The sequence below is a fragment of the Lepidothrix coronata genome, unplaced genomic scaffold, assembly GCF_001604755.1.
Source record: "Lepidothrix coronata isolate B3197 unplaced genomic scaffold, Lepidothrix_coronata-1.0 Scaffold12, whole genome shotgun sequence".
In the NCBI taxonomy this organism is placed as follows: domain Eukaryota; kingdom Metazoa; phylum Chordata; class Aves; order Passeriformes; family Pipridae; genus Lepidothrix; species Lepidothrix coronata.
This window is the reverse complement of record NW_016690192.1, coordinates 1,458,264-1,485,463: the sequence shown is the minus strand read 5'-3', so window position 1 is coordinate 1,485,463 and position 27,200 is coordinate 1,458,264. Positions and strand designations below refer to the sequence as shown.

Below are 27,200 nucleotides of genomic sequence, written 5' to 3'. Positions count from 1 at the left end.
TTAGAAAATTTGGAGAAAATTCAGTGTTGCCTGATTAATGCAATCCAATGTTGCTTTACTGTGGATGCTACATTTGGAATATTTAATTATTGTATTATTTATTTTATATCTATATCTATCTGTAAATATATATACACATTTCATTATTATTATTATTATTATTATTACTACCTCAGCAGCTTCTTATATATACTCAGAGGGTATACTATTAGAAGTAAAATACAGCATAAGAAAAAAGTAGTGTGTTTAATTGTTATTTTAATTGAAAAGGTTTGATACTTCTTTAGGTTCTCACATGGAAGTAAATTGGCACCTCTTTTTAGTGACCCAGACTAATCTTGAATAGAAATAGTACTGCTAAGGGTGTGTATGTCACTGCTTTTGAAGACTCAAAAGCAACATTGGAACTATAGAATTGACCAAGGCCATTGCATGTCTGTGAGAAACATTAATACACCTCAACCATCACTAGAAGTTAATTTAAATACTAATTGCTTTAAAAATACTGGTTTGTTTTCTGGTTTTGTAAAATAACTTATGAGATTCTGTCTGTTTTTTTTTGGAAAAATATGTTCCTACCAAAACCAGACCCATTGAGAATAAATTCGGAGATGCAGTCAAATAAAAGTAAATTTAGTTTTAATCCACTTAATTAGAATGCTAAATCAAGCTTAAATGGGCATCTTGATAGGCTAGAAAGTTCTGAATATCAAAATATTACTAGAGCAGAAAAAGTCAGTATGTGATATGATTGATTTTGTCTGTTAATACAGGAACATATCTACAGCTCGTGCCTTTATATAGCCCAAACCTCCCACTTAACTCACCATCCAAAGTTTGGCAAATAGTTTATTGACTCAAAAGTGCCTCTGACTGTACCCTGCACTTCAGCCTATTCATAGCCATGAGTAATATGGGAATAACTGCTCAGCTCTTGTCTTATGATTATTTCTTAATGCAGAATAAACGAAGATGGAGGCAGCTGAGCTGGAGACCTGCTGCAGGGTTAAGATCTGTGCCTCCTCATTAGGAACAAACTGATGTCAATAAGACCAAGGGCTACCTGTCTGTGTTAGCAGATGGATGGAGATCAGACCTGCTGTGTGATGGAAAAGCTCAGGAAGAGAAGCTGAGAACCATACTTCCAAATGCTCTGGCTTTCCTGACAGCTAGAAGGAGCTCACTTACCCCTGTTTCATGGGCATAGTCCTCCTCCTGGCTCCGTGTCTTATTCCCTTCCACTCCCCTCTGGGATCCCACTTGGGTGCAGTTCCCAGTTTTGACAGTCAGGAGGGTGTTGGTTGGATTGAGACTCAGCTGGCAGAGGTGCTGTGCTTTTTCCACTGTAGCAGCAGCATTTGGGTAAGAGGAAATGGGACTTAAAATAATAGTCATATTTCCTAGGAATTTTAAAATCACCGTCTCCTCCAGGTTTTGTGTGTTTCAGATGAAGGTGAAAAGTAAAACAAAAGTAGAAGAGAAGGTATGAGATTTTGTTGGCATGAGGGAAGAGGGAAGCTCTGAAATCCTTAGTTACAAAGGCCCTCCTTTGGTATCCTGTCTGCCTTTCAAGGGGAGGTGGGTACTAAGGACACGCTGAGAAGGATCTTCCTGGTATTATGAATCCTGTGATCAACTGTAGCATCTGAGTTGTCCCCACCTGAATACAGAGCATGTGAGAATCAGATGTTAGGGACAACCAGACAGGGTGTTTGAGGATATCTTTCACATGTTTGATTTGATGAAGTTTTCTATTTAAGGCCACTCAAAGAGATGTTATTTGTTTCATTTCTGCCCTGTTAGAAGGGGAATGACAGAGCAAAGTGGATATACAAGGAGCAGATGCAGGGTTGGCCATGGAGGTGACAGTATTTTCCTGGGGATCCAGTGGAGGCTATCTAGAATTTGTTGCAAGTTGTCCAAGTAGGAGACTAATAGAAATTGTGAGAACAGTGTCTGCTTGTAGGAGCACAGTGGGCAGGGGAGATCTCTTTTGATTTTTCTTCCTTTTTACTTAGTCATTTTGAGTTTTCTTTATTTAAAAGCCAATTAATCTAGTTTATTGTATAGTAAAAAACTCTACTTTTTGTTGGAAAGCTTTATTGGCTTTTTGGAATACTCACTTATAAGAGAAAGATCCAGGCAGTTCAATTTCAATAATATGTCTGACTCAGAGTCTCATCCCATCCACCTTAAACCCATTTTCTTTCTCTAATCACCTGCATGCCCTCGTCACAGTTCCCAGGCTTGCTTTGCTTGTACAGTATTTGCAATTTGCACTCCTTAGATACCTGCTTGTCTGATAGACAAGGCAAATGATGTTTCTTTTGTGAATCAAGCACAGGGGGCTGTGTCCAAGAGGATACTCACTTGAGTTCTCACTACCTGAACCTCTGGGAGAAGCTTCCTTTAGTGAACTAAAGCGTGAGACTGTCTGAGGATGGAGAAAACACATTGCTCTCTTTTTGTCACACTGATGCTCTCCAGTCTGTTGCTGAGCAGACCAATTTTATATGTCTCCAAACATGTGGAATCAAATTACTTATGATCATTGTATAATTATTGTAACCTGAAATTTTGGCAACGTAGGACAGACATGTCACCAACCACACCCTCCAAACAAGCCATTACTTTGAAAGTGGTTTGGTGTTTGCATGGTTAGAGACAGGACCTTTACAGCTTGGTTCTGCAGAGAAATACTGCTAAACCCCAAAATCTCATAAAGGAAAGTTGCACATTTTTAATTTATATAGCAGTGTATTTGAAGGTATAGATATATCCAAATGTCTATGGATACGAATGTGCATTATCATAGAAATTCCTGTTTGTATGGATGTAGCTACTTTAAAAATACTCTCAGCTGATTAATATTTAAGATTAGCATTTACTGTTAACGCAATACATTGAATTGTAAAAGGTATATCTATTGTAGAATACAGATTTTCATTGCTACTGCCACTTTATAACAGTCTTCTGTCAACTTTCTGCCTTGCCCTCTCCTTGCCCTCCTCTCTCCCCATGTTTTAGGCATCATTTTCTGATGAAATCCTCATTTTGTGTTAACACGGGGAGTAAAATAATATGTTGATGTCTTGGATATCAGTTGGTGTTCTGATGATCCCTGAGTAGAGAGAGTGATGTGCTGTCACTCTCTCCATAACTGTCCAAGGTTGAGAATTTTATTACATCTTTCAAAATGTCTTTTCACTTTCATCTGAAAATGAAAATAAGTTGAATAAAATCCAGTTTATGTTTGAGCTGGGCTGTGAATTCACTTCTTTGTATAAAATTAAACTCGATTTCCTAAGGAGGTTTTTTCTGTTAATACAACTTTACTTCCTGCTTTATGACAATTATCATATATGGCTTTTTTTTTTGTTTTGTTTTACTGCCACAGTTTGAAGCGAGAGCATTAAGTTAAATTAATTTGACTTGGGTTGGCAAACGGCGATAGTAGCACTTTAACAGCTGTTTGCTTTCCTGGATTGTCCTTGGTGCTGAAATTGCTTTTGTATCTAAACAGCAAAATGTGTTTATAGGGCTACAGAATATGGAGATAAATTTAGCCTGTCAAACAGATATTATTGGGGCTTTTTTGTGCTGTGTTTCTGGGAGTGGATCCTGACTACAGTGCTTTAATTCCAAGCTGTGTGTGCCTTTGGACATCTTACAGGACTGTTTGTGGAGCTTTTCTCTTTGATTTATGACCTTGCCTGTATGGACTTCTGATCAGATTTTATTCTCATTTAGTGCAAGAGGGGCTAATTATGAAAGTGACAAAGATTCTTTCATTGTGCTAAAGCTTTTTGAATGACAAAAGGGGGCTTTAAATTAAAATGAACTTTAACAAGGCATTTTCACATTGAAGTGATACACACTCTACCACTGATAGAGTAATTCATTTTCAACCCTTTCTGATTCTATAAACACATTGTCTCACAAGATCAGTAATTTTTTACCTCTCAGGCTAATGAAGAGTGGATGGTAGACCAATGAATTCTCTTTTTGCAGAACTGTTTTGACATTCTTAATTTTTTCTTAAATATCAAAGAAAGGACAAAGAGCTGTGATTTTATTGCATTAATATTAATAATCATTTATCTGCCAGAAAAACATTTAAATATCACTTGACATTTGCAGAGAAAGATTAATGTTTAATTTACTACAAACATAGAAATACTTTGAAATAAAAGGAAACGCTTCTGGATTTGGTAAAATGAAAAAAAAACAACCCAACAAAACTAAGACAGACATTCAGATATAAAAAAATATTGTAACCATAGCAGGAGTCAAAAACATGTTGGTGCCATCTAAAATGTCAATATTTAAATTATCACTTCTGATTGAAAAAATAACATCAATGAGATAGTTTTTTAAGGTCTAATTTAAGCTTTAACTAAACAAAGATGAATGAGGGTAAGCAGTTTTCGGTTCCATCCACGTGGGTACAGTTAGGAAGGCCTGCTATAAACTCTGTCAGTGTTATAAAAACAAACCAGCATAGTGTAGTTCCTTGTTTCTGCATAATTGTGTATAGTACAATGGAGTAAAGTTAGGGTATGAACAGTACTGACATTTCAGAATTATTGTTAAGGCTGGAAGTCCAGGAGGGCTTCCAGAACTGGCTGGTGTCTGGAGGAGAGGAAAATACCAAGGCACAGGAGTCAGAAAATTGTATAAGTGAAAATACAGCAACAAGTTCCATTACCTGCAGAAGGATCAAAATGCTGTATAATAAAGAGAAAAGTACAGAAATCACCTTGTTCTACAAAAGAGTGTCAGATGAGGAGCTGCAGAGGAGGAGGAGGAGATGAGCAGGGAAGTTGTGTATCAGTCTAATCTGATGAAATGGCTAAAAATGTACCTAGACTCCAGGAAAGTCGCTGTAAATTTTATCATGGAGATTATATGGTAAGATATCCCTTTTAGGCAATGAAATAATGGGATTAATGTACTGAATGAGAGTAACATTTTTAGCACCCAAACTGATTTTGTGACTGGATTGATAATGGCATAGAGAATCAAATTCAGTTTTATAATAAACTCAAATAAGACTGTTTCTTCTGTAAAAGCTGTATATAGGGCAGATATTATCAGATTCAGTATTTGTACTGGAAGTCTATCCTTACAGTACCTTTTTTCAAGGATTTTTTTGGTATAAAATAAAGACAGTTATGGATATAAAGCCAGTAATTTCTTAGTTAAAGTAGATTCTAATTCAGGATCTATTTCGAAGAGGAAGATTCTTTTATAAGGCAATACCTGGAGCCTTTCCATTTATACTCTTTCTTTTTAATAAAAAACCTTCAAATTTGTTTAGAGCTCTGGTGACTTTTTAGAGGCCCTTGGGAATATAATTTAACTATAGATCTCCCAGCTGATAGAGGTTTCCATCTATTCCTTTTCACTCAAGTGTCAGTCTGGAGTTATACTGCGGAAGGATTCCCCTGGAAAAATGGTGATTCCATCTCAGGCACCAAATAGGCCAAATGCAGAATTACAGCATTACTGTGCAGCAATACCTCAACAGGAATATCCTCTCTTGTAGGATGAAAGAACTTTTTTCGCTTTTTGCGTTACAGGAATTCTCAGGGTCTTTGCAAAATGATGAATATATTGAGTAGGAAGCATTACATAAGTGGGAGTGCTGTAATGTACTGAAGGATAACGAATATACAGCTTTTAACACTTTTCACCATTTATCATATGTTTTTTTGCACGCCTGTGATGTCTCAGCGGCAGGTAAATATGAGAATGTTTTACCTTAGAGGCTGAAGATAACAACAGATTTCGGTGCTGGACATTGAGCATTGGGCCCTAACAAAGTGAGTATTTAGAGAGATGTTTCTGTCTGCCACACACCAGTAATGGTACATCCCACTGTGGTGCAGCAGTTCGTATTCCCTGATCTGCCTCGGTGGTTGCTTCCGTGGTTAAGGCTGCAGACGTTGTTATAATTTATTTATTAACTTATTAATTATTTATTTAGGATAGCACCCATTATATGCTAAGTGACTTCCAAACAGAAATTTCCCCAAATGCTTTTCCTTTAAGAGCTCTGCTTTGAAAGATGTGATACATGCACAGCCGTGAGAGACCCATTTTGGGAGCACACGCTTTGTTAAAGAAAGCTGAGTTTCGTGACACTAATGCAAAACCTCTTTGTATTCTGATTTTCCTTTAACAAAGGTTCACTGCTGTGGATAAATAACTGCCCATCTGTCATTGGAGGCCTTTGGGGAATTGATAAAGAGGGAGCAGAGAAATCTGTTTTTCTGGGGATTTGGTGGATTTGGTGTAGTGGGTGTGCAATGGCCATCTTAGGGCGCAGGCCTCTGATTTTTAAGCACTCTTGACACTCCTCTCTAAGCTGATGCATTGCTACTTTATCACTGCCAGTTTGTGTATTTACATGATTTTGTGACTTTTAGGAGAATTTGTCCTGCAGTCTTGGGCTCTGCTGATTTTTTTGTAATTTATAAGAATCTCACAGATGCAGGAGAAGGAGTCAAGAGACTGACTCCATTTTATCTGTCCTTTGCAATTTCCCCACACAGTGAACATTGACATTTTATTCTTTGCAGCACCGGGGTTTTTAGGTCCTTTAACTGAAAGCATCAGTATTTATCGATAAGGGCAATTTTGAAATTAGGCTCCTTGGCTGCAAGTGATTAAATATCAATCTCATTTGATCAAAACTATCGAATTCTTTCAGCAAGATTTTATTGTATAATTTCTTAATACATATGTAGGCCTGCAATATATATATATATATACATATACAGTATATACAATGATATTTGTAGTATTTGGGATATCTGTTGCTTGTCTTTTGTGCTATTTTGCTCATGGTGGTTTTCGAGCAATTGTGATCACAAAATCTTCAGGATTACTTGTTGCTGTTTTCCATTGTGCTGTAAACTGGGATCACCATTAAGACTGCTCTACTTAAGAAACATAAGAAGACAGAAAATATTCCAGTTCTGGTTGCTTGTGTTGTCTTTCCAAATGGCCTTGTTTACTCTTCTGGATTATCTTTCAAAGAAAGTTGCAAGTGATGTAAGTAGGTGGCCTTTGGGATTAACACATACTAGAGCTTTACAATTATTTATATTGTGAAATCTGTAGTAGTATCCTCATTGCAGGAGGAGCCTCAAAACTACTGCTTAATAAATTTTAATCCCTGTATTCCCCCTTGCCCAGACATCATTCAAACATCTGTGACCAAGAAAAGCATTTTTTTCTGAAAGGAAGAACTCATCCTAAAACTGTCCATTGGCAGCACTGTCCAGACTACTGAAATAAGAAAATCTTTTTGTAACTATTTTTAGTAAAATAAATCACAGCATTTCCTGCCCCACCCACCCTTTCTTTATATTCAGCTAGTAGATGTAAGATGGTTTCTGACCCTCTCCTTTTCAACCAGTCCTTCTTTCTTACAGGTTTCCAATTCCCTTAATTTTCCATGTGGAAGATAATTCTGCCTCCTACTGTAATTCAGATAAAAGTTTTAATTTATAAAACTCCTGTGGGTGTTTCAGTCTAGGCCACACATCATTAATATTTCTGCAGTTAAACTCAATACGAAAGAATTAAAGATTTATTCATTACACTTGTTTGGGACCACTGAGAAGCAGTGACTGTGTTTCCAGATCCTATGGGCAGGATGCCCTGAGGAAATGGGTCCAATTTGCTTTACTTATATCACCTGTGAGGAAAAATATTGGAAAGAGTGGAACTTGGACTGTGATCCTGAAAAGGTGTGGAAAATCAGATCTACCTCTCGTTGTTATGCATTGGGAGCAACACCATTAAAATGAGTATTGTTACACTAAAAGAGACAAACAAACAAGTGGAGACCCATAACTCTTAGATACCCAAAAAATAAATACAACTTATTTTAATGCTATATTCAGAGATCAAAGAGGAAAGTATAAAGGTAGAATTTTCCTGTGCTGTCATTCACAATTAGATTTTATCACGTTGTCTACTTACAATAAAAGCTCAGTCAGAATTGCTTGGCCTCTAAAAGTTGTACATTAATGTGTACATCTCAGCCTACTCTTTCCAGAGATGGGACCTGGCCTTTTACCAGCTGCTTCTGAGAGCCAAGATGGTCATTGTTCCAGTACAGTCTTTTTCACAAAAACTACCGATTTACTGTCCTTTGGATGTCACAACTGATAAAAACTTAAAACATAAAGGAAATAACAATTTCATCTCGCTTAATTGAGGAGGGAAGATAGGAGAGAGACTACAAATGAAGTCTTGCTGTGTACTTTTGAAATGCTTTGCCTATTTGATAGTCTCGACCGTTTTTCAAAGGTAATCTGGATTTGACCAAAAGCACAGTCATGACCATTGCTATGGTTTTAACTGTTTCAGTTAAAACATCAGGTTTTTAAAAGAATACTATATTGCTGAAGAGTACTGAGGTTTTTTTGGCAAAATGTCGATGTAACTGTGGCGGTGTAGGTATGATTTTGTATTGCAGAGCTTGATATGTGCAATTTTAATAATTTAGACCATAATTTACAGATGTTCTATATGTGGTTTTTATGATATTGTATTTTTTTTTCAAATCATGTGCTTTGAGGTTTCAGGAATCTGGGTCTGACATCTGTTCTGGGCAAGAGTCCAGCAGATGATGCAAAAACTGTCATAGGTTTCAGAGATCATCACTATTTCATTAGATTTTTTTTTTCCTATTTAGAAATCAAATGCTCTTTAGAAGTCATTCAGGACTTCTCAACAAACTATTTTTTATAAATTCTTTGCTCAGACAAAGACCATAAAGCAAGTGGGAATTTACAGCTGATATTCCTAGATGCACTCCTTCCAGAAGATATCTAATCTTTTACTCAATAGAAGTTTTTACAGATCTGAGTCCCTATGATTCCTCTTCCATTTAGAACATATTGATAAAATTTCTTTGCATTATCATCTCAGTGTGTTTTATGATCCATAAGGATGAATTCCATTGTGGGTATTCCCTATTCTACATTTCACCTTATTTTGTGAAATACTGAGTTGCATGAAATATAGATTAATACTGTTTGGCTATCTTGGACTTCATCCCAGGTTCAACTGGTGAAAATGATGTATATTCCAATCTGTTCTTTGGTTGTTTTTGTTTAAAGAATTTGTATAGATTGAAATGCAGCTGCAAGTGTATTAGTGATTTTCTATTGCTTACTTGTCAAGATTTTTATTGTGTGGATGAAAAATAGCATTTCAAAACCTGGCAGCATATTGACAAAAACAGAAGAGCACTTTGTGTAATTCTCTTTTGAAAAACTACCTCTTTTAGAGACAGAGATTGCCTCGGCTACTTCCATTCATATGTATCTTGATCAATAGATTTATTGATAGCTTTTAGCCAAGATTTAATTCTTTTTCTTCTCCTCAGTTCACCATGGTGCTCACTTTTCTGAATTAAGAAACTAGAATTAGTCTCCTATAAGCAAGGCATACAATATGCAAGTGCTCTAGGTGTAAAAGGAGGCATTTGACCTTTTGTTGCTAATCTGTGACAGGTGCAGGCTATTTTCTTCCAAATGGTGTTAATTTTCATGTGCAAATCCACCCCCTGAAACCTGCATTCTATGTATCCACCACGGGGGAATTGGTGGTCATCATGAGTACTGTAATGGACAGCTGAGAGGGATAATCGCTGATATTTCAGCACATTTTGCTCAGGACTCAGTCGGGTTTAGTGCACTTCTGTTTTCGCTGCTTATTAGGGAGGCTGAAGTTAGTTATTCATTGCTGGACAAAAAAAAAAAAAAAAAAAAAGTGTCTGAGAAAGTTCATGTGCAGGGAACAGCACATTGTTACAAATTAGTTTCCTTTACCATTTCTGGCAAACTCATTACAAAGTAATCGCGCCCTGCGCTGAAGTGCACTTCCTCTGGGACCAATAACTGTAAATAAGCAGGGCTGCAAGCTGGCTGATAAGTTGTTGTTCTGAAGATAACGGTCCTTTTTAGCAGAGTGTTTGACCTTTTTCTTTATATTGCCTCAGGCTTGTCTAAGACCCTCAAGGTCTATTTTTCATCTTAAAATTCTCTGTAGGCAAGCGCAATGTGTGGTTTTAAGAAGATTTTAGGATTGCTTAACATATCTGTATTTTCTTTTCTAGCATTTTTATGATAATTGTTAGAATGTTTGGTAAGTTTAGCTAGCATTTTCTTAAGCAGGTTTTCTTTCTTTGTGTAAAGTACACTTTTTATTGATGTAGGAAGCAATATACATTAATATTTTATGAGGACTAAGTGTATGTTGCATGATTAATAAAAGAGTATCATTGGGCTTTTTTCTGACTTTTAAAGAAACTTGAAACATGCTATTGACCCCTTTCACTATTCGCATTTTCAGAGTATTGCACTAAACATTACTCTGTAAAGCAATTTAAGCAAATATAATTAAGAATTTCAGCTTGAATGATTAAAGGAAAGTATGTCTCCTCTTTTCTCAGTATGCTGAGAGTATTGAACAGAACTGTGACTGAAAATTGAGCGTGTCTTAAAAACAAACCCCAAGGCTAAGTGAAAGTCAGTTTATAGACATTTGGGAATTTGATTTGTTCACATCTTCCCATAAGTTTAGAAAGATCTGTGCCAGTATTTCTGTAAAGTAAAATAATAATAGAAAAAGCCCCTGCAACTAATTTCAGAGTGCATAGGAGAGAAAATCCATAATGTTTTGTAAAGTGCTGGCTCGCCTAATAGATTGTTTGTTTTACTTTTAGGATATAGTCAGAAAGCCATTTGACAACCAGATGTGCATTCGACCTGTTAAAAAAAAGTAAATAAGAATTGTTTAGAATGCCAATCAGTTCAGATTTTACTGCTCATAATGTTGTTGGGCTTTTTTCCCTTTCAGGTCAGTTACTCAGTCAGTTCTTTAATCTTACATGTACCTTAAATAACATTATTAATATCTTATGCTTTATAATGTTAACCCCCAAATATAATGCTAATCAAAAATTATGGAGTGACGAGGCTTTGAAAAATGCTGTATAATCTCATATATATAACTTCTGAGTTTATTGAATGGAGTGGTGATGAGTTCATATGGGCATGAAGTCACAGTGAAGTAAAGCAAAGCTGATGTTTGAGTAATGTGAGACATTTTATTTTGATTTTAAAAGAACATGCTTAATCAACGTGGTTGTGGACAGACTCTCTTACTGATACCACAAACTACCAGACTAGAAATGTACACAGAATAAAAACTGCATGCAAAGGGTCTTGCAGTAGTTGTATCAAGACTGAAAACTATTACTCAAAATTGGTGCTATCTGGTTCTCTCTTATGTTTGTCAGCATTTCAACACAGAAACTGTTTACCACAGGTATTGCAAAGCAGAGTGTGTATTGCATAATCACACAGAGACTCCTGTGACAAAGGGAAGTTTTAAGGAACCTTATAGAGATATTTAAAAAAATCAGGTTAGAAGTGCTTTGCACTTAAGAAAAAAAATGTTTATTTTCAATGTTAAAGTATTATAGTGGTTTAATGTCTAAATGGAATGCTGTAATCAATGTTTTAATTCCCGTTTCATGGTTTCTAATGCTCCTCACTGTGTTACCTGAGGTACTGGAATATAATTCTCATTCATTAGAATAAATGTATTTCCCATGACTACAGCAGTGTGAAGCCAGTACATAAAACTGGTCAGTTCGTTTGTGAGATTAACATTGAGAAGTTTATATCCTCTCTTGGACACCGAAAAATGTTTTTCAGTGGCATTATCAGTTTTCTACAAAGCATCTCTTAAAGCGAGGAGGTGTTTTGTTCCTACAGTTCTAGGCTTCTTTGTACCAAAACTGCCGTCTTGTTTAATGACATTGCTACGTGGGTTGAAATTAGGCTGACAGATTGTGAGCAAAGGCTGTGATATTACAAACAATAGTCTATTGAGCATGAGGAACTTGTTGAATTAGTTACCGAAGGCATTAGTGTTCAGTCCAGCCTCTTTAGCATCTGGAAGACAGAGAAGAAATAGTGTGCTAATGAAATGTTCCAATGGCACTGAACTGCAAATGGCTGCAGGTGACAATGGCAGCTGATGTGTGCTCTGAGGGAGCCTGGGAAGGGACAGTTCTGTGGGCAAAAGTAATAAAGTGAGATGCGACTCGCAAAAGCAAAAAATACTGATTTAGGAGGGAAGGGAGTATTCAAATCAAGAGAGAAAACAGTGCTGGGACTCCTGGAGAATTGAGCACACAATGATTAAACTGTCAGAGACACTGCTGGATTTGAGATGGGTAGTTAGGTCTTCCAGAGCAGACTGGATGGCAGTGGTTCCAACACACCAGCACTTCACCATCAGTGATTTCACTGACATTGTCACAATTCTCCTCTGCTAGTTTATGGATCCTGTGGATTCCATAAACTACTTCTGAGTGGGTCGTCTGTCTCCCGTACAATTCAGATCAGTTTGGTGTTGAAAAAGAAACTGAAATGTGCAATAGGTCAAAATCAAGGTCTCCTTTTGCTCTGTTTTAATTGTTCACTTAATAATCTTTTAGTTTCCTCTGCCTTGCAGTACAAGGTTTTAATGGTCTTTGAACTTAAAATATGAATTTAATTGCTTCTGTGTCCTTCTTTGCAAGTAATTCAATCAAAATTTGCACCTCTGGTCTGTGCTGCAGATAACTTAATCTGTATCTGGAATTGCTGGGATCACTGGGAGTCATGTATACATAGTATACATGGACCTGGTCCACAGTCTGTGTCCAGCCAGCCTGCTGCTAACCTTGGAGGATCCAACAGGATGCACAGCTGCAGTAACTCTGGGCATCCACACACCAAGCTTTGTCCAGAGAGAGCTTAAACTGTGACCTGTGAGGCAACTGGAATCCAACCTTTTTGGATTAACAGCTTGGACCACTTAAAATATCCAAAGAATATTATTATCCCAACTGTGTCATTTATGCGTGACATTTAATGAAAAATACAGAAAAACAAAGTCCTTTATTTAAAGGTATTATAATGCAATAGCTTGGTTTTGCTATTCTTATTTACTTTGGATAATAATCTGTAGGAAATTGTAGTTTATGTTAGGATTCGAGTTCTTTTGTTGTCAGTAAGTGATAGGTTTGACCCCTGTGGCAGAAAGTGCACTTAGTTGTGTCAAGGACTTCACCTAAAGCCAGGAGATATGGTGGGTTGGCCTTGGCCAGCTACTTGATGCCGATCCAGCACTCTCATCCACACTTCTCAACAGGACAGGGGTGAGAAAAATAAGGTGCAAAAGTTCTTGGGTCGAATACAGACAGGGAGATCCCTCACCAACGGCCTTCACAGGCAAAACAGGCTCCACTGGGGGAAACTAATTTGTTGCCCGTTAAAACAGGTTTGGATAGTAAGAAACAAAATAAAACTAGAACAATGCCTTCCTCCCCATCCTCCCCTGTTTCCCAGGATCAACTTCACCCCACTCACAAGGAGCAGAGCGAGGGGACGGGGGCTGCGGTCGGTGCTGTGCCGCCGCTCCCTCCTCACGCAGCTCCCCTGCTCCAGCCTGGGCCCTCCCTTCCCACAGCCCGCAGGGCCTGGCAGGAGCACCAGCTCCAGCCGGGCTCCTCTGTGGGCCGCTGCTCCTTCAGGAGACATCCACCTGCCCCAGCCTCTCCCCACAGGACACAGGAGAGTCTCTGCCCTGGCGCCCAGAGCACCCCACTCCTCCTCCTCCTCCTCCTCAAGCCCCTGTTCTCCTCAGCCTCCCTCACCCTTCTGTGTGGGTTTTGCCCTTTTTTAAAACACATTTTCACAAGGTGCCTCCACCTTGGCTGAGGGGCCGGGCTGTGCTGTGGAGTGCAACCGTTGTGGAGCCGGCTGGGACCATCGGGAACAGGCTGGAATGGGCTCAGGGAGCTCAGCCTGCAGCCCCTCTGCCGACACCCGGGATGGCAGGTGACATTATTGGTATTTGGCAGAGGAATTCTGGCTGTACAATAGAGCTGTTTTTTCAAATATTTCCAATGCCAAGTGTCTCCTTGAGGCGAGCGCTCAGGAACAGATTGTGAGCGTGGAGTGGGTCTCTGCAGAGGGAAGCAGTGGAGAGAATTTTCTTCTGAAAAGAGGGATGTGGGTAGGAAAGTAGAGGATAACATTAAAAATAGGGAAGATTAAAAATGTTCCATTAGTAGAGCTAGAAACAATTTAGGATAAGGAAGAAATCCTGGAAATATATTGATGAAGAGAGTTTTTCCCTGCTTCTTTTCCAGCCCAGAACAGCAGATCAGCCAAATTTTGCTGCTTGTGCTGGTACTGAGCAGTGTGTTAGCAGAGAACAGTCCTATTGACTGCCATGGGACTTGCTGAGAAGGGAATTGTTTAGCTCAAATAGCTTTATAAATACATATTTGAATGCGACAATATATTTCCAACCCAAAAATATATATCTAACCCCAAAAATATATTTGTAACCCATGTTTCAGTGCTATTTTTAATATTTTTTAAATAAATGTAATTTAGCATGTGAGGTAGAGTATGGCCCTGTCGTACAAGACGTGGTGAGGTGAGTTTTGGATTGAATCAGGAAAATGTAAAGTCTTATTTTTGTAGTGTATAAATGAATTGGACAGTCTAAACCCTGTCTCTAAAAATCTTGGCACACTTCAAAGGAAAAATGCCATTTTAGCAATTTAAAAGCACTTAGTGGGTTTTCCCAGTGCTGAACTTTATTTCTATAGCCAGGGTGGTTGCCTGCTGGATAATGCCATAGGGGACAATGTCTCTCTGACTACATTTAAAAATATTATTCCATGAAATTCACTAGGAACAAGCTGAGGCAAAATCTCTTTATTTCTTTGGAAAGAGGTGTTAGTTCAGGAAAAGTATTGAGATAGTTTTTGAATCAAAAAGGAGAGGAATGCTAGCTCATCTGTGGGGGGAAAGGGATGCTCAGAGCACCAGCCAGAGGAGCCAGGGGGAAATGTGGGGACTTTTTAGTCTTGGAGGGGCTTGAACATGAGCAGCAATTGGAAAGAAAGAAATCCATACAGGTGGGGGCTAAAAGATGTGCAGAGACATCAGCAGAAAAATGGAAAAAAGAAACAATTAAAAGGATGTTAAGGCACATAATTGGAATACTCAGATAAGAGGAGGCAAAAGGTCAATTGGATTGAATAATAAAAATGCATGTTGTCTTCTTTTTGATACATGTTTTATTTTTTGACTATGATTAGGCCTTTTAAAAGTAGTTATGAACTGTTGTAAGGCTTATTATACTTGTATATTTTAACCAACAGAGGTAGAAATTTTTAAAACTTTTCTCAGTGTGGTTCCCGGGGAGTTGATTCATTAAAATGCATTCTTTTTCAAATGTTCCTGGTAGGGAACCTTGGACGGGTGGACCATGTCACAGAGTTTGAGTATGACCTGTTCATCAGACCAGATACCTGTAACCCACGCTTTCGAGTCTGGTTCAACTTCACTGTTGAAAATGTGAAAGAATCACAGGTAAGTGCTACTAAATTAGATGGTATGATAGCTTTAAAAACTGCTTGCTCCAGAATATATTTTCTTAAACAAAAAAGATAACATCTAGGGTCTGTAACTAAAAACTGCTGTAAAATGTCTTTGTTCCTTGAATTTTTATGAATAAAAGCAGGTGTCAGCATGACTGGGTATGACCATGCTTCTCAGCTATCCAAAACAGCAGGTAATTGCAAAGGCATTGTAATGTTTGCCAGCTACCAGAACTTGTACTAATAATGGCTGCTATATATTTGTGGTTTTATATTCCAACCAAATATGTGTGTTAATATGTGGAAAAGAAGTCCATCATTGCTGTTCAAACATTGTCACTCCAGCCTTCATTTAATACATGTAGAACAATGAGGTAGCTTTGCAAACAGGCGTTTCTCTAGTGACTTGTAGCAGAGGAGTTGCTTGCCAATGTGTCCCTTGTGAAAGAGGAGGTTTAAATCTGAGTCAACTCAATTTGATAGGCAACTGTTTTACTTTTAAACAATGTTTCTTTGCTGTAAAAATGCCCCCTGAGGAAGAAACTTCCTTGCTCTAATTTCTCGCTTACAAACTTGTAAAAGTTTTATACCGACTTTCCCATTGAAAAACCAGAAAACATTTAATTCCACTTTTTGCATGCACCTTGCATTTTATTTTAGTTTATCAGAATCAATCTGTCATTTTTACTTAATGGAAACAAAACATATTTAGTAAGAGAAAAAAAACTGCAGAAGGTTGATATTTGTATTCCTACGAGACTAATATCTTCATATCCACCTCTGTACCATTCCTGTTACAACTAGAAATCATGAAATTGTTTATCTATCTTCCTGGAGCCTGATACTTTATCAGACAGACCCTTTCCCCTGCTGTGCCTTACTCAACTGTGATCAAATTATATAGTCATGAGATGAATGGGAATCTGTCTCAAGGAGGCAAAGAGATCGGGTAGAAAGATACAATATATATCTAGGGCTTACAGGATATTTGTTTTCATGGTTGTCTACATGAAAGAGAATGGTTCCACTATTAAGTTTGACTTGTGAGGTCTGTTTTTATAATGTGTGTTCCTATAATCTTTTTTCCATCTCTCCAATTTCCGTTAAAATGAGACCTGCATGGACGTAATCTAGTCTGGAACCCTTTTTAGGCCTTTGTACTAGAGGCCATGGGCAGTATTAGTCATTACAGCTCAGCTATATTAAATGAAAGTTAGAAGTTGCTACATCAAACATACTGCATAATATGTTTTCTGCATTTTGATTATTTTATTTTATGTTTTACTAGAAAACAGTAACAAGGAAACTCAAGCTATTCAGTATTGCTTAAAAATGTTGCACTAATACACGAGTAACTTCGGTCACAGTATGTGTAAAAGTAGATATTTTAGTAACTGTCTGTAAATCATTACCTGGATAATATTGTATTTATTTTTGATTTATCATATGGGTAGTGTGTGAGGAAGGCACATTTATACAGTTATATATACTAGGTCTGGTTTCAGCTGTTTGGATGAGAACTCACAAAGAGCAGCTACTTTTATTTGTTTTATGTATTATCTATTAGTGCAGTATTTTGTGTTATTAATCTAGTGATAAATGAAAACAAAGACCTATTAGACATTCCTGCCAATCTTACTGTCCATGCACTAACATTCTGTAGAGAAAAGGTTTTTTACATTCCGGTTTTAATTTTCTTAAGGCATGGAGCCTCCATTTCCTATGGCTCAAAACTGCTTCATAGACTCCTCTCACTTACAGTGTTGCTTGATTTTTAGCCTAAAGCTTTCCTTTATTTAATCCCACAGTTCCCAGTTGCAATTCTGCTTAGTAATAACTCCTCTTGGTACAAATAAATCCTCATCATCCTTGGCTAACATTTATATTTCTGTAAATTATAACATTCCTCATCATTTGTGTCTCAACCTAGCTATCATGTTTGGTTCTTTCAGCCCTATATCCAATAGACCACTTTACCTTTTAAGTATTTTTCCGCTTTGGGGCCTTTGGACTTTCATCATAAGTGAATCTTTCAAGCCCTTTGGTAATTAGCCTAGTTTCCCAAGGAAACAAAGCTTATATGATCACACTGTCTGCTTGCTAGCCTGGCTTTTTGTATGGCTGCTGATCTCTCTCCTCTCTTTTCTCCCTCAATAGCTTCTTAACTCTTGGCCAGTTTCAGCACCACTGGACAGGAATTCCTGTAAGTTTTGGGAAAACAGGCTGCCAGATGGGCAAGAGAGCCATTAGTGTTCCCACTGGCAGCCAGGCTATAGTATGAGATCATTTCTTATTAAACATCAGAGAATCCACAGAGGAGATGAATAGGAGAAAGTACTCATTGGAATTTGCATTTTTAAGATACCAGAGAATCCAACCATGAAATCCAAATCCATAGCATTGAGTAATTTTGCTTCTTGCAGAACTTCTTGTTTTTATTATTATTCTACCTCTTCCAGTTTCCTTCAATATTTTCTTTATAGTGCGGAACTAAAAGGTAATGGACAATTCCGAGTACGCTAATCCCAACTTTCAGAGAAGGGACTGTGGTCCCTTTGCTCTGTTACTGTCTCAGTATAGACAGCTGGAAATTGCAGCAGCCTTTTGTTGCTGGATCACTATGGAAACTCAGGCCTAATTTGTTTTTCCCTATCATCCAGAAGTCTTTTTCAGAATGATTGCTTCCGTGCTCCTGGTACGTGTGTCTGAGGTTACTGCTGTGCTTCAGCAACAAGGGCAGGTAATCGAGCTAAGTTCTGTAGCATTTCAGTGACAGCCCTAATATTTTCAGCATTATTTTTATAATTTTTTTATAAACTTGGTTTGTTTGATGTTCACTTCCCTGCGTTGGAGTAGAACCAATAGAATTTTTTTTTACTTGGAAGTTGGTGAGTTAATTTTTTCTTCCTTGTGACTTGGACTTCTACATCAGACGTTTTGTGTCATCAATTTTTTTTTTTTTTAGCAAGGAATTAAAAAAAAATTCAAAGGAAATATCTAATGACTTGTATTTATGGAGGAAAAGAACCATCATATAAGATACCTGTGAGATGTAAAAGCTGGTCTTTTGGTCTCCTTATACATTTTCTGACTTGCAAGTCAGTTGGTCTGAAAAGGTTTGAGCTCTAGATTGTTTTGTTCTTTGTTCTGTGCATTCATTCAACACCAATATTGGGAAAAAAAAAAGAAACTGCTATGTTATATGCAAGGAAAACATACTCTTTTATGATTTACACATATCCAAAGGGAGAGTGAAGGAAATAGGATTTGCTGTGGAACACATGGTCTCTTGGGCAAAGCCTCCAATTTCTCTAATTATATACGTGTCACAGGCTGCTGCCTGTTTCTGGATAATGCTCTGTATTGGGCAGGGTTTGTTTCCTATTCACTTCAGCCATGGCCCTTACAACACCATCGATGATTTTGCTGAATTTCTTCTCCGTGGAACGGGAAATTGGATGAAAAAATTTCATCTCCAAATTGCGTATTTTAAATAGGCCGTGCTTCAGGGGTGAGATTACCTCTGAGCTGGAATGTCTTTAATTCTATTAGTAGCCACAGTGATTCATTTGAGCTTCTTGTGAAAAAAAGAGAGATGTGTGTATGTGTGAGAAATTATAAAAACATGCTGCTATACTGATACTGGAGGATTTTACAGGTGAAAAGAATGATTATTGCTCTTGAGGGCCATAGCCAGAAATTCTTCTCAAGTAGTTGACACTCACTGCTCCAGATACTGTAACCACGCCAGAAAAAGATGATCTCTGTCCTGAAAAATATACTTTTGAGCAGTCTGAGAAGAGATAAGAGTTAAATAGAACAAACTGATGAAAGGATTAAAAATATCTGTGAGGATTTTAGTTTCACAAACAACAGCCATATTATACCAATAAGTAATGCACATCTAGGCCTCATGAAATATTCTGTGTGTGTATGTACCCTGAACAGCTCTGCTGTCTGATGAATCATGTTGAGAAATGGTATTTTCACTGAGATTAAAAAAAGAATTTCCAACAGAAGGGGTTTCCTAATAGTGCCAAATTTTGTTCTGTAAGTGTTGATAAACACATTTGGAGTTCTTCATCACAAAGGTACTGACAAAATATACCAAGAAGGAGAGAGGAGAAGAATGGATATTTGGGAGATACCACTTGATCATTACTTACAGTTAATAAATCAATCCAGACTGAGGTTAAAATCAAAGAACCAAATGTTATTTACTTCAAAGGCATTCTCTCTGTTACTTCAGTTGCATTTGGATTGAAACTAGAATTTTGACTCATGATTTTTTGGGGGATCTTCTGTTATGTATATATATGGATCAGGAAAAAGGAAAAATTTCTGCAGAAATTTAAACGGGATGCCAAGGTAAGACAGAGAATGTCACAGCTGGATATTATTGTGAACTTGTGGAGCTGTCATTGTAGAGTTCTCTCTTTTTTTGTCCTACACTGTTTTGTAAAATAGAAAAGGCTGTAAGATCTCTGTTGTCTTTAGTTGATTAGATTTTCAGGAAATATTAATATCGACAATGGATTTTATAGTATGTTCAGGCCTCTTATTACTGTCCTAAAACAACTCAATGATCCTTAGCAGACAACTGCTTCTTTGTGGTGTTACAGCTGTGATTGTTTAAAGGTATGAATGGTATATATACAGGGAAAGATAATGTCTCTTATTATACCAACTGATACATTTTGGAGAAGCAGGGGGGGAAAAGAAAAGCAAAAAAAGTACCTCACCTTGATGTGAGGTGCTTAATCTTTTTTTCTGACCCAAGAACTTGGTCAGTGCAGTTAATTTGTTCAGAAGCTGCATCTGAAGTTAGATGGAGTGAAGATGCCATCAAAAGCAGTCTGAAGTTGGAAATAGGCTACCTTTTTACTTTCTTTTTCTTAAGCAGACATTCTTTGCTCTACTGTCATTCGGGGATTTAAGTTACTGGTATCAAGATGCTTGATAACATCTTATAGTTGTTCCAGCTTCTCATTTTAGAAGGCAGATATTTTCTTTACTGTGTGTTAAAGGCTACATTGCATTTACTTGGCTTTGGAAAATGCATGTGGAAAAGTGCATATATTTTTATGAATGAGTATAGTTCTGAAATTTTGAAGTGAGTAAATTTGAAGTGAATAAATAAAGCATTTTTGTGCAACGTTTCCTAACCAATCTTAAACATGTATTTTCTGTAGTGTGTTTCACATACACACTACAGATACATTCTTACTAAATTAGGCATATGTTACTCATTTTTTAATAATTTATTAAACCTCTTCTGGTCAGCTCCTGTAATCTCTCTAAATAGCTCTTTATAATAATTTGCAAGGAGAATGGCTAGATTATTTGAATTTGCCTGTTTAGGAAGCTGTTGCCCATCTTTATGTACCCTTCTTATGTTAATTTTTAGCATGCTAGAAAGTTGCTCCTAACTTTTCCTGTATTTTATTTTGGTATTTTATTCACCCTTTACACAGGTAGACAAAACCCAATCTTTTCCATGTGCCAGTTTTGTTTTGTTGCATAAATTTATTTTGTTTCCTTGCTTCTGATACTTTTCTTGAAAATAATTTAATTTTAAGACGTTAAATGGGTATTGGTAAACCATATTTCCAGCTCACATTGCCATTTTGACTTTAAGATGAAACTGTAAGTAGCATCACTGCTATAAATTTTAATTCACTGCTTTCTGTAGTTTTAGTATTGATTTAGTTAGAGCAGTATCAAATTTTTATTTGTTTCACATGTGAGTGAAGTTTTTCCTTTTTTCTTAGCTACCAAATAGTGGATTTCAGTTCTTGTGGGTGAATTTGTTCGAGATTTAAACTTTGACATTCATCTAAGGCTGCTGGGTTTGTCAGTCATTATCATATCATATCATGTCATGGTTTATTTTCCCTTGGAGAAAGGCATATACTGAGGAAGTGTTGAAGTTATGATTTTTTTCCTAAGAAAGATTAAAAAGGAAGCAAAGCTCTCCTGAAACATTTTCCTCAGGAAAAATCAGTTTCTTAGGCAGGTAAATAAATTTAATCTGAATTAGAGAATGGTTTCACTGGAAGTCCCCTGGTGTTTACTAGCAAATATGACAAGAGTTGAGCAAAATAAGAGTTATGTGTTTGTATCCTTTGGGATTCCCTGCAGAATCTCGAAGCAGCAGAAGTCTGAACTTTTTGGTTGGTTTTTGTTTAGTTTGATGTGCACCCCAGTGTTGCACTGCATATTCTGCACTGGCCAAGCTCCTTAAAGCTATAATTGAGTGTATATGTATATTTTATGTACACATATGTGCATACATATGTATCTGTCTGCCTTGAAAGCACCAGAGGCTGAGGTGAGTGCATTTGGACAGGATCTTTTAAGTAACAGTGTTACTACAGGGAAAGTAGACAATTTCTTTGTAGAGCACATGCCCTTCCACTTGGATAAAAATGGGAGGAAGAATGGTGGAGCCAGGTTCATGATGCAAATTTTGGTACCATAGCATGAGGTAATATGGATCCATTACTTTTTTTTTAAGAGAAGGGCTTGGATTACCTGAAGTGTGTATTATAAACCAAAACTGATTGTTTCAAAGCAGCCTTTGTACTTTTTAAAAGTAGTTTCACTGATCTCTGTGCTGCAAAGTGATGCAATTTTTTTGTAAGTCAAAAGTGCAAAGGGTTAGACTGCAGTTGAAGTAATTATTTACTTACTGAGGGAGCCATATGAAATGATAATTAAATAAGAAACAAAGTGATGACATTTAGAATAGATTGCATGTGCATCTCAACATTTAAAAAAAGAAAAATCGATTGAACATACTGCAGTTTTGAAGAAAAATAATTTTACCATTTTGGAAACTTGTGCCTATATTGGTCATGTATAAAATTAGATTTATAAATGGTGGTTCTTCCAAGTTGGAATCCTTTCAAGTACATATAATTTTATTTTGGATCAATAATTCAGTTGTGCTTGGAATAGATTGAGGGTGCACGTGAAACTTTGGTAAGTGCAATATAATGTGCATCTCCATGAAATTATCCAAAGCTGTCATGACATGTATCATCCTTTAAAAAGTAACGAGTGCAGATAGCTCAGTACACACAGGCAATATTCAGCATTAGAGAAAGAACCTCTTTCCTGCTGAAATATTTGCTCTTGGCAAGACAGTGTTAAATTCATAAACTTTTGCTGTTCCAGGTGCCTCTAAGAACACTTTAGATGTCAGTGTTCAGTAATTATTGCACACACACTGTATGTTTCAGATATAACACTTTTGCTTACAGGCAACTAATGGCCAGGTGTGTTTAATTTCCTATTATGGTGGCATCTGTCACTCAAAATGTCAAAAATACATTAGAGATGCCATAAACAAAATCAGCACCATGATGATCTCCATGGCAGTGATGTGACAGGCTTATTTTTTTTTTCAATTTAAGAACTTCTTGATTTCTGATTAAATGCTCCCTTTTTTAGTTCCAGAGTTAATTGTCTTCCATGCAAATTTGGTTTCATTCTCCTTTTATTACTGAAAAGTTTTTACATCAGAATCTGGAAGCATGGAACTAATGTAAAAGAAAAAAGATTATATTGAAGAAGTGAAAATGAAATGTTTTAAACTTTCCTGCTTTTAGATTTTTTATATCTTTTTAATTCAGAATAATCTATATCTCCCATTGATTTCATAGGAAGCGAAGTTCCTACAATGTTAAATGCAGCAGAAAAAATCCCATCCTGATGTCAATTAAATATTTTGTTTCATTGCAATACTGTTTATAAGTATATGCTTAGTTTGTAGAATTATGGAGCTATCAAGCATTAAGATATACATTTTCAGTTTTTTAAGGGAGCAGATAAAATTAAAATGCCATGATTTGTAGCTGCTTATCTTTTGGTTTTGGTTTTGGTTTTTAGTTTTACTGTTAATTGAAACTGGAAACCTGTATAAGTTACACAAGATATTACATTATATATACTTAAATTGTTATGTTTCTTCCAGCAAAATATATTTTAATTCATCTAGTGAAGAGGCTGTGAAATACTCTGTAAAAACGACTGTGCAATTTTTTGCTTTGAGCAATTAAGAAAAATAACCCTGGATTTATATATTGACTCTCAAAATAGACCTGTTGTGGTTTTTTTTATGCATAACACAGAATAATAAATGGCACAATTGCAATGATTGAGTGCAGTTACACCAGTTCAGGATCTGACCTGCAAACCTTGGATAGGCAATATCTGCTCTTACACCACGGTTTGGATAATTTTTTTCTCGTGAATTGAGAAGCTCCACGGAAGCTTCTAATTTTCATAGCAGCACTGCCATGATGAACTGTGGCTCATTACTGTAAACTGATGGCAGCTGTTAATACTATTACAGGCAGAGACTTTTTATTTAAGGGAAACATTAGCCAGTAACTGGTGGATTTCTGACACAGTGTTACATAAAGCTTCCTGTTAGGAAGGAGAGCAAAGAGAAATGGATTTGAACCCATTAGTATCAGAATTACGTGTCAAAAAGCTAGAGCAGAGTTCAATTTATTTCTGCAATAAAGTGTAAGCTAGAGATTGACTTGACAATTATTTTACCTTACATTGCTCTGGTTGTTCGCAGATGACTGTTCCAACATCAAATCATCTTGTTTGGACATCTTTTACTGAATAACGTGCTAGTCTAAATATGCATTCTGTTATGTAGGAGCTAAAACTCGGCAGGTTTTTCAAGTAGAAATGAGTTTTTTATTACTATTTTTACTGGAGGATGTATATACAGTGGAACGTATTCAGTATAGATTTAAAACAACTGCGTGTATTTCTGCTAAATCTAGTGCCTGTTGTTGAATAGGGTTTGCATTGTCATTGAAAGGATAATCTTTCTGAAGCTTTTAGTGGCTTTGTATGAGCAATGTAAATAATCTGCCCCAACCATTTGTTTGCTCTAAGCCAGTCGCTGAGCAGGGTTGTCGCTTCTGTTTAGCAGTTTCCTTTTTCCCTAATAATTTTCCTAGGTAAGTGACAACAAATTGGACAACCATTTCCTTATTATAATTTTCAACTTTGAGAGGAACATTCTTATCCAAATTTTTGCCCATTTAATGCACGTATCCTCCAACTGAACATCTGAGTCCACGAATTCAGAGACTTAACCTGGAACCTTGTAACAGACTTACTGGAATGGCAGATCTGACTGTATCTATCTTGTCTTGAACTGATGACTCTTTAGGGAACACTTATTTAATTTTCTTGTTGTGTAGCATAATTTTTGGAGGGTCTTGTGTTCATTGTCCTCGTATTACCCTCTGAAAATTCACATGAAGCTTCAGAGAATACATTGGTTAAAATGTTAATAAAAGTAATATATTACACCAATGTGCAGATTCTTCAGGCAGATTTTCCTTTGCCTTTACATAGTTTAATGCAAGACCGTGTCACGCTCAGGGGTGATGCAGGGAAGTAAAATGCTGCTTGCACTGCATCTTTTTGTGGGTTCATATTCTGATCTCCTGTGAACTCTGTGGGCAAAACTAATCCCACAATCTCCCACAATCAGAGGACTACAGAGTGTTTTGGGTTTTGTGGTAGGGCATGCTTGCCCCTGCAAATTCGACAGTGATGCTGAGTACCTCCAGTGTTACATTTAGAACTACCTCAATAGCCAGATTAAACTGAATATCCTTCCTGGCAGGCATGTGGAATGGCAATTCCATGGCTTTGGAATAGCCAGGATGAAACTACAATAGCTGCTCCTTGTGGGTTGTCTCTTCCCTATGGCTGCAGAAGGACCAAACAAATTTCTTTGAAGCCAAGGTTTAACACAGCTACCTCCCTAGGTCAGTTGTTATTTTACATGGAGTAATATATATTTATTTTGTTGATTTAAAGCCAGTTCATTATAAAAATCAGCCTATAAAAAGAGATGGTATGTATGCAGGAAGAGAACTACTATTTTTTTCTTTTTTTTTTTTTTTTTTTGCCAGGAATTTGTCATGCATAGATACAAATGAATATTCTAAATGTAAATGTTTGGCTAGATTATTCTTCAGAGACACATATTGATTTCTGTTGTCACCCTTCAGTGAGATTTAGTGTAGGTTAGTAGGAAATCCTTTCCAAGCACAAACTGAAAAAAATGTAAAATATGATTTCCTTGACAGTGGGTGAAAAGAGACAGTAGATGTTAACAAATTAACTGTGTTTACTCCATCTCCACCAGCGTAAGAGTCTCAGCTTCTACAACCCCAACTCCCTTGATGCTTATGGAATACTGCTCCATGTTGTGCTGGATGGGCTAGAAAGTGTGTTTTCAAACTCATAGCTTAGCAAAAAGTGCAGCTTTGCATCTCCTGGTTTTCCCTTGCGGATCTAAATGTGGAGTTGTGGCTCTCTCACCAGAGTAGGAAGGACGGGATAATTTCGCAGTGTAGACTGTTTTGTAATGGAAGCAGTTTGAGTCTCGTGGAAAACTGTGTGTGATGGCCAAGTTTAGTCCTAAAATATGTTTCATTCAGCTTTCTAATAAACCTGAAATTCGTAAATTGTTGCACGTTATAGTGAGTTTGATAATTATGGATTATAATAACTTTACACTTCAGTGGTTAAAACCAAATATTGTTCCACAAATATTTTTTCTTTTTTTTTCTTTATTTTCTTTGTTATTTAGAAGGTACAAAATGCCTTCAGTAAGACCAGAGTGTAACCTATGAAGAGTTTGTTTTCACAATATAATTTTATAGCTATCTAACCAAGTTATTCTAAAACCTACATATTTTTATGTCTTGCAAGCACTGTTAGATATAAGTGTTGAACTACTTGTTGTAGTTGAGCAGTGATAAATATCAAGTTCATCTAAACATTCATAAAAAATTATATTCAACAGCTACAGAATCTGATCAAGTTTTGCTTTCTTGGCAGTGTGGTATTGTTAACCTACATTAATTTGCTTTGTAAATGGTTTCAAAACTATTAGTGTCATGTCAGTTATAAAGTACAGTCAATGAATGTTTGGTTTAACAAATAAATTTTAATATATAGGAGATGACACTACAATGTTGCAGTACATGACTGTATTTTAATAAGATTTAATTCATAATTTCTATCCACTGCTTTGCTTATTTTGTAGATAATAATAAACATACAGACTCAGCTTCTGTTGTTTCAAGGGAACGGTGATGCTTGGGTTTGTATATGATCAGTAGTGAAGTTACAAATATTAACATTATGCAACTATGTATTTGTATTTTCTCAAAACGTTTGGGAGCACTTGGAATTGAGAGAGGTTTTTTTATGATCTCTTTCTGATGTACTTCAAGGAAGAGAAGCAGAAAGAATTTGGGAAAAATATTAATCTTTGTGGTAAAACTGGCTTTATAAAAGCCAAACAAGCGGAGGCATTTTAACATAATTTTCTCCTGACTTAAACAATCTTAATTTTATCACTTTGCCAAACTGTATTCCTTTGCATGAAGTATGTGCAGGAGATACTCCTGAATTTGCATTTTCATTAGATTTAGCATTCAGCACCTAATGCTATAAATTTGTTTTTGAAACTCCTTAATTCCCCTGAGTGTTCCAACATATTGAATGCTATTTGCTTTGTATTATGTTGGCAGCAAATCTGCAGTGAAAATGCTGTCAATATATATTCATAGCTAACATTGTTAACTAAAAGCAATATTGTTTTTCTATTGTAAGCTGTCACAAATGTTTGGCACCCTGTTGTGTAAGCCAAAAAAATGTCAAA

The 27,200-nt window shown here is 36.6% G+C and overlaps 1 protein-coding gene across 4 annotated transcripts in view; it reads left to right on the top strand.

The window, feature by feature from the left end:
- The window catches only part of LOC108492771 (BEN domain-containing protein 5-like), a 922,669-nt gene that overhangs the window by 29,490 nt on the left and 865,979 nt on the right, over positions 1 to 27,200 (top strand). For all 4 annotated transcript variants that reach the window (XM_017805436.1, XM_017805435.1, XM_017805434.1 and 1 more), the window contains exon 3: positions 15,349 to 15,473. In XM_017805436.1, coding sequence (XP_017660925.1) covers positions 15,349 to 15,473 — 125 coding nt within the window. The remainder of the gene's footprint in view (positions 1 to 15,348; positions 15,474 to 27,200) is intronic.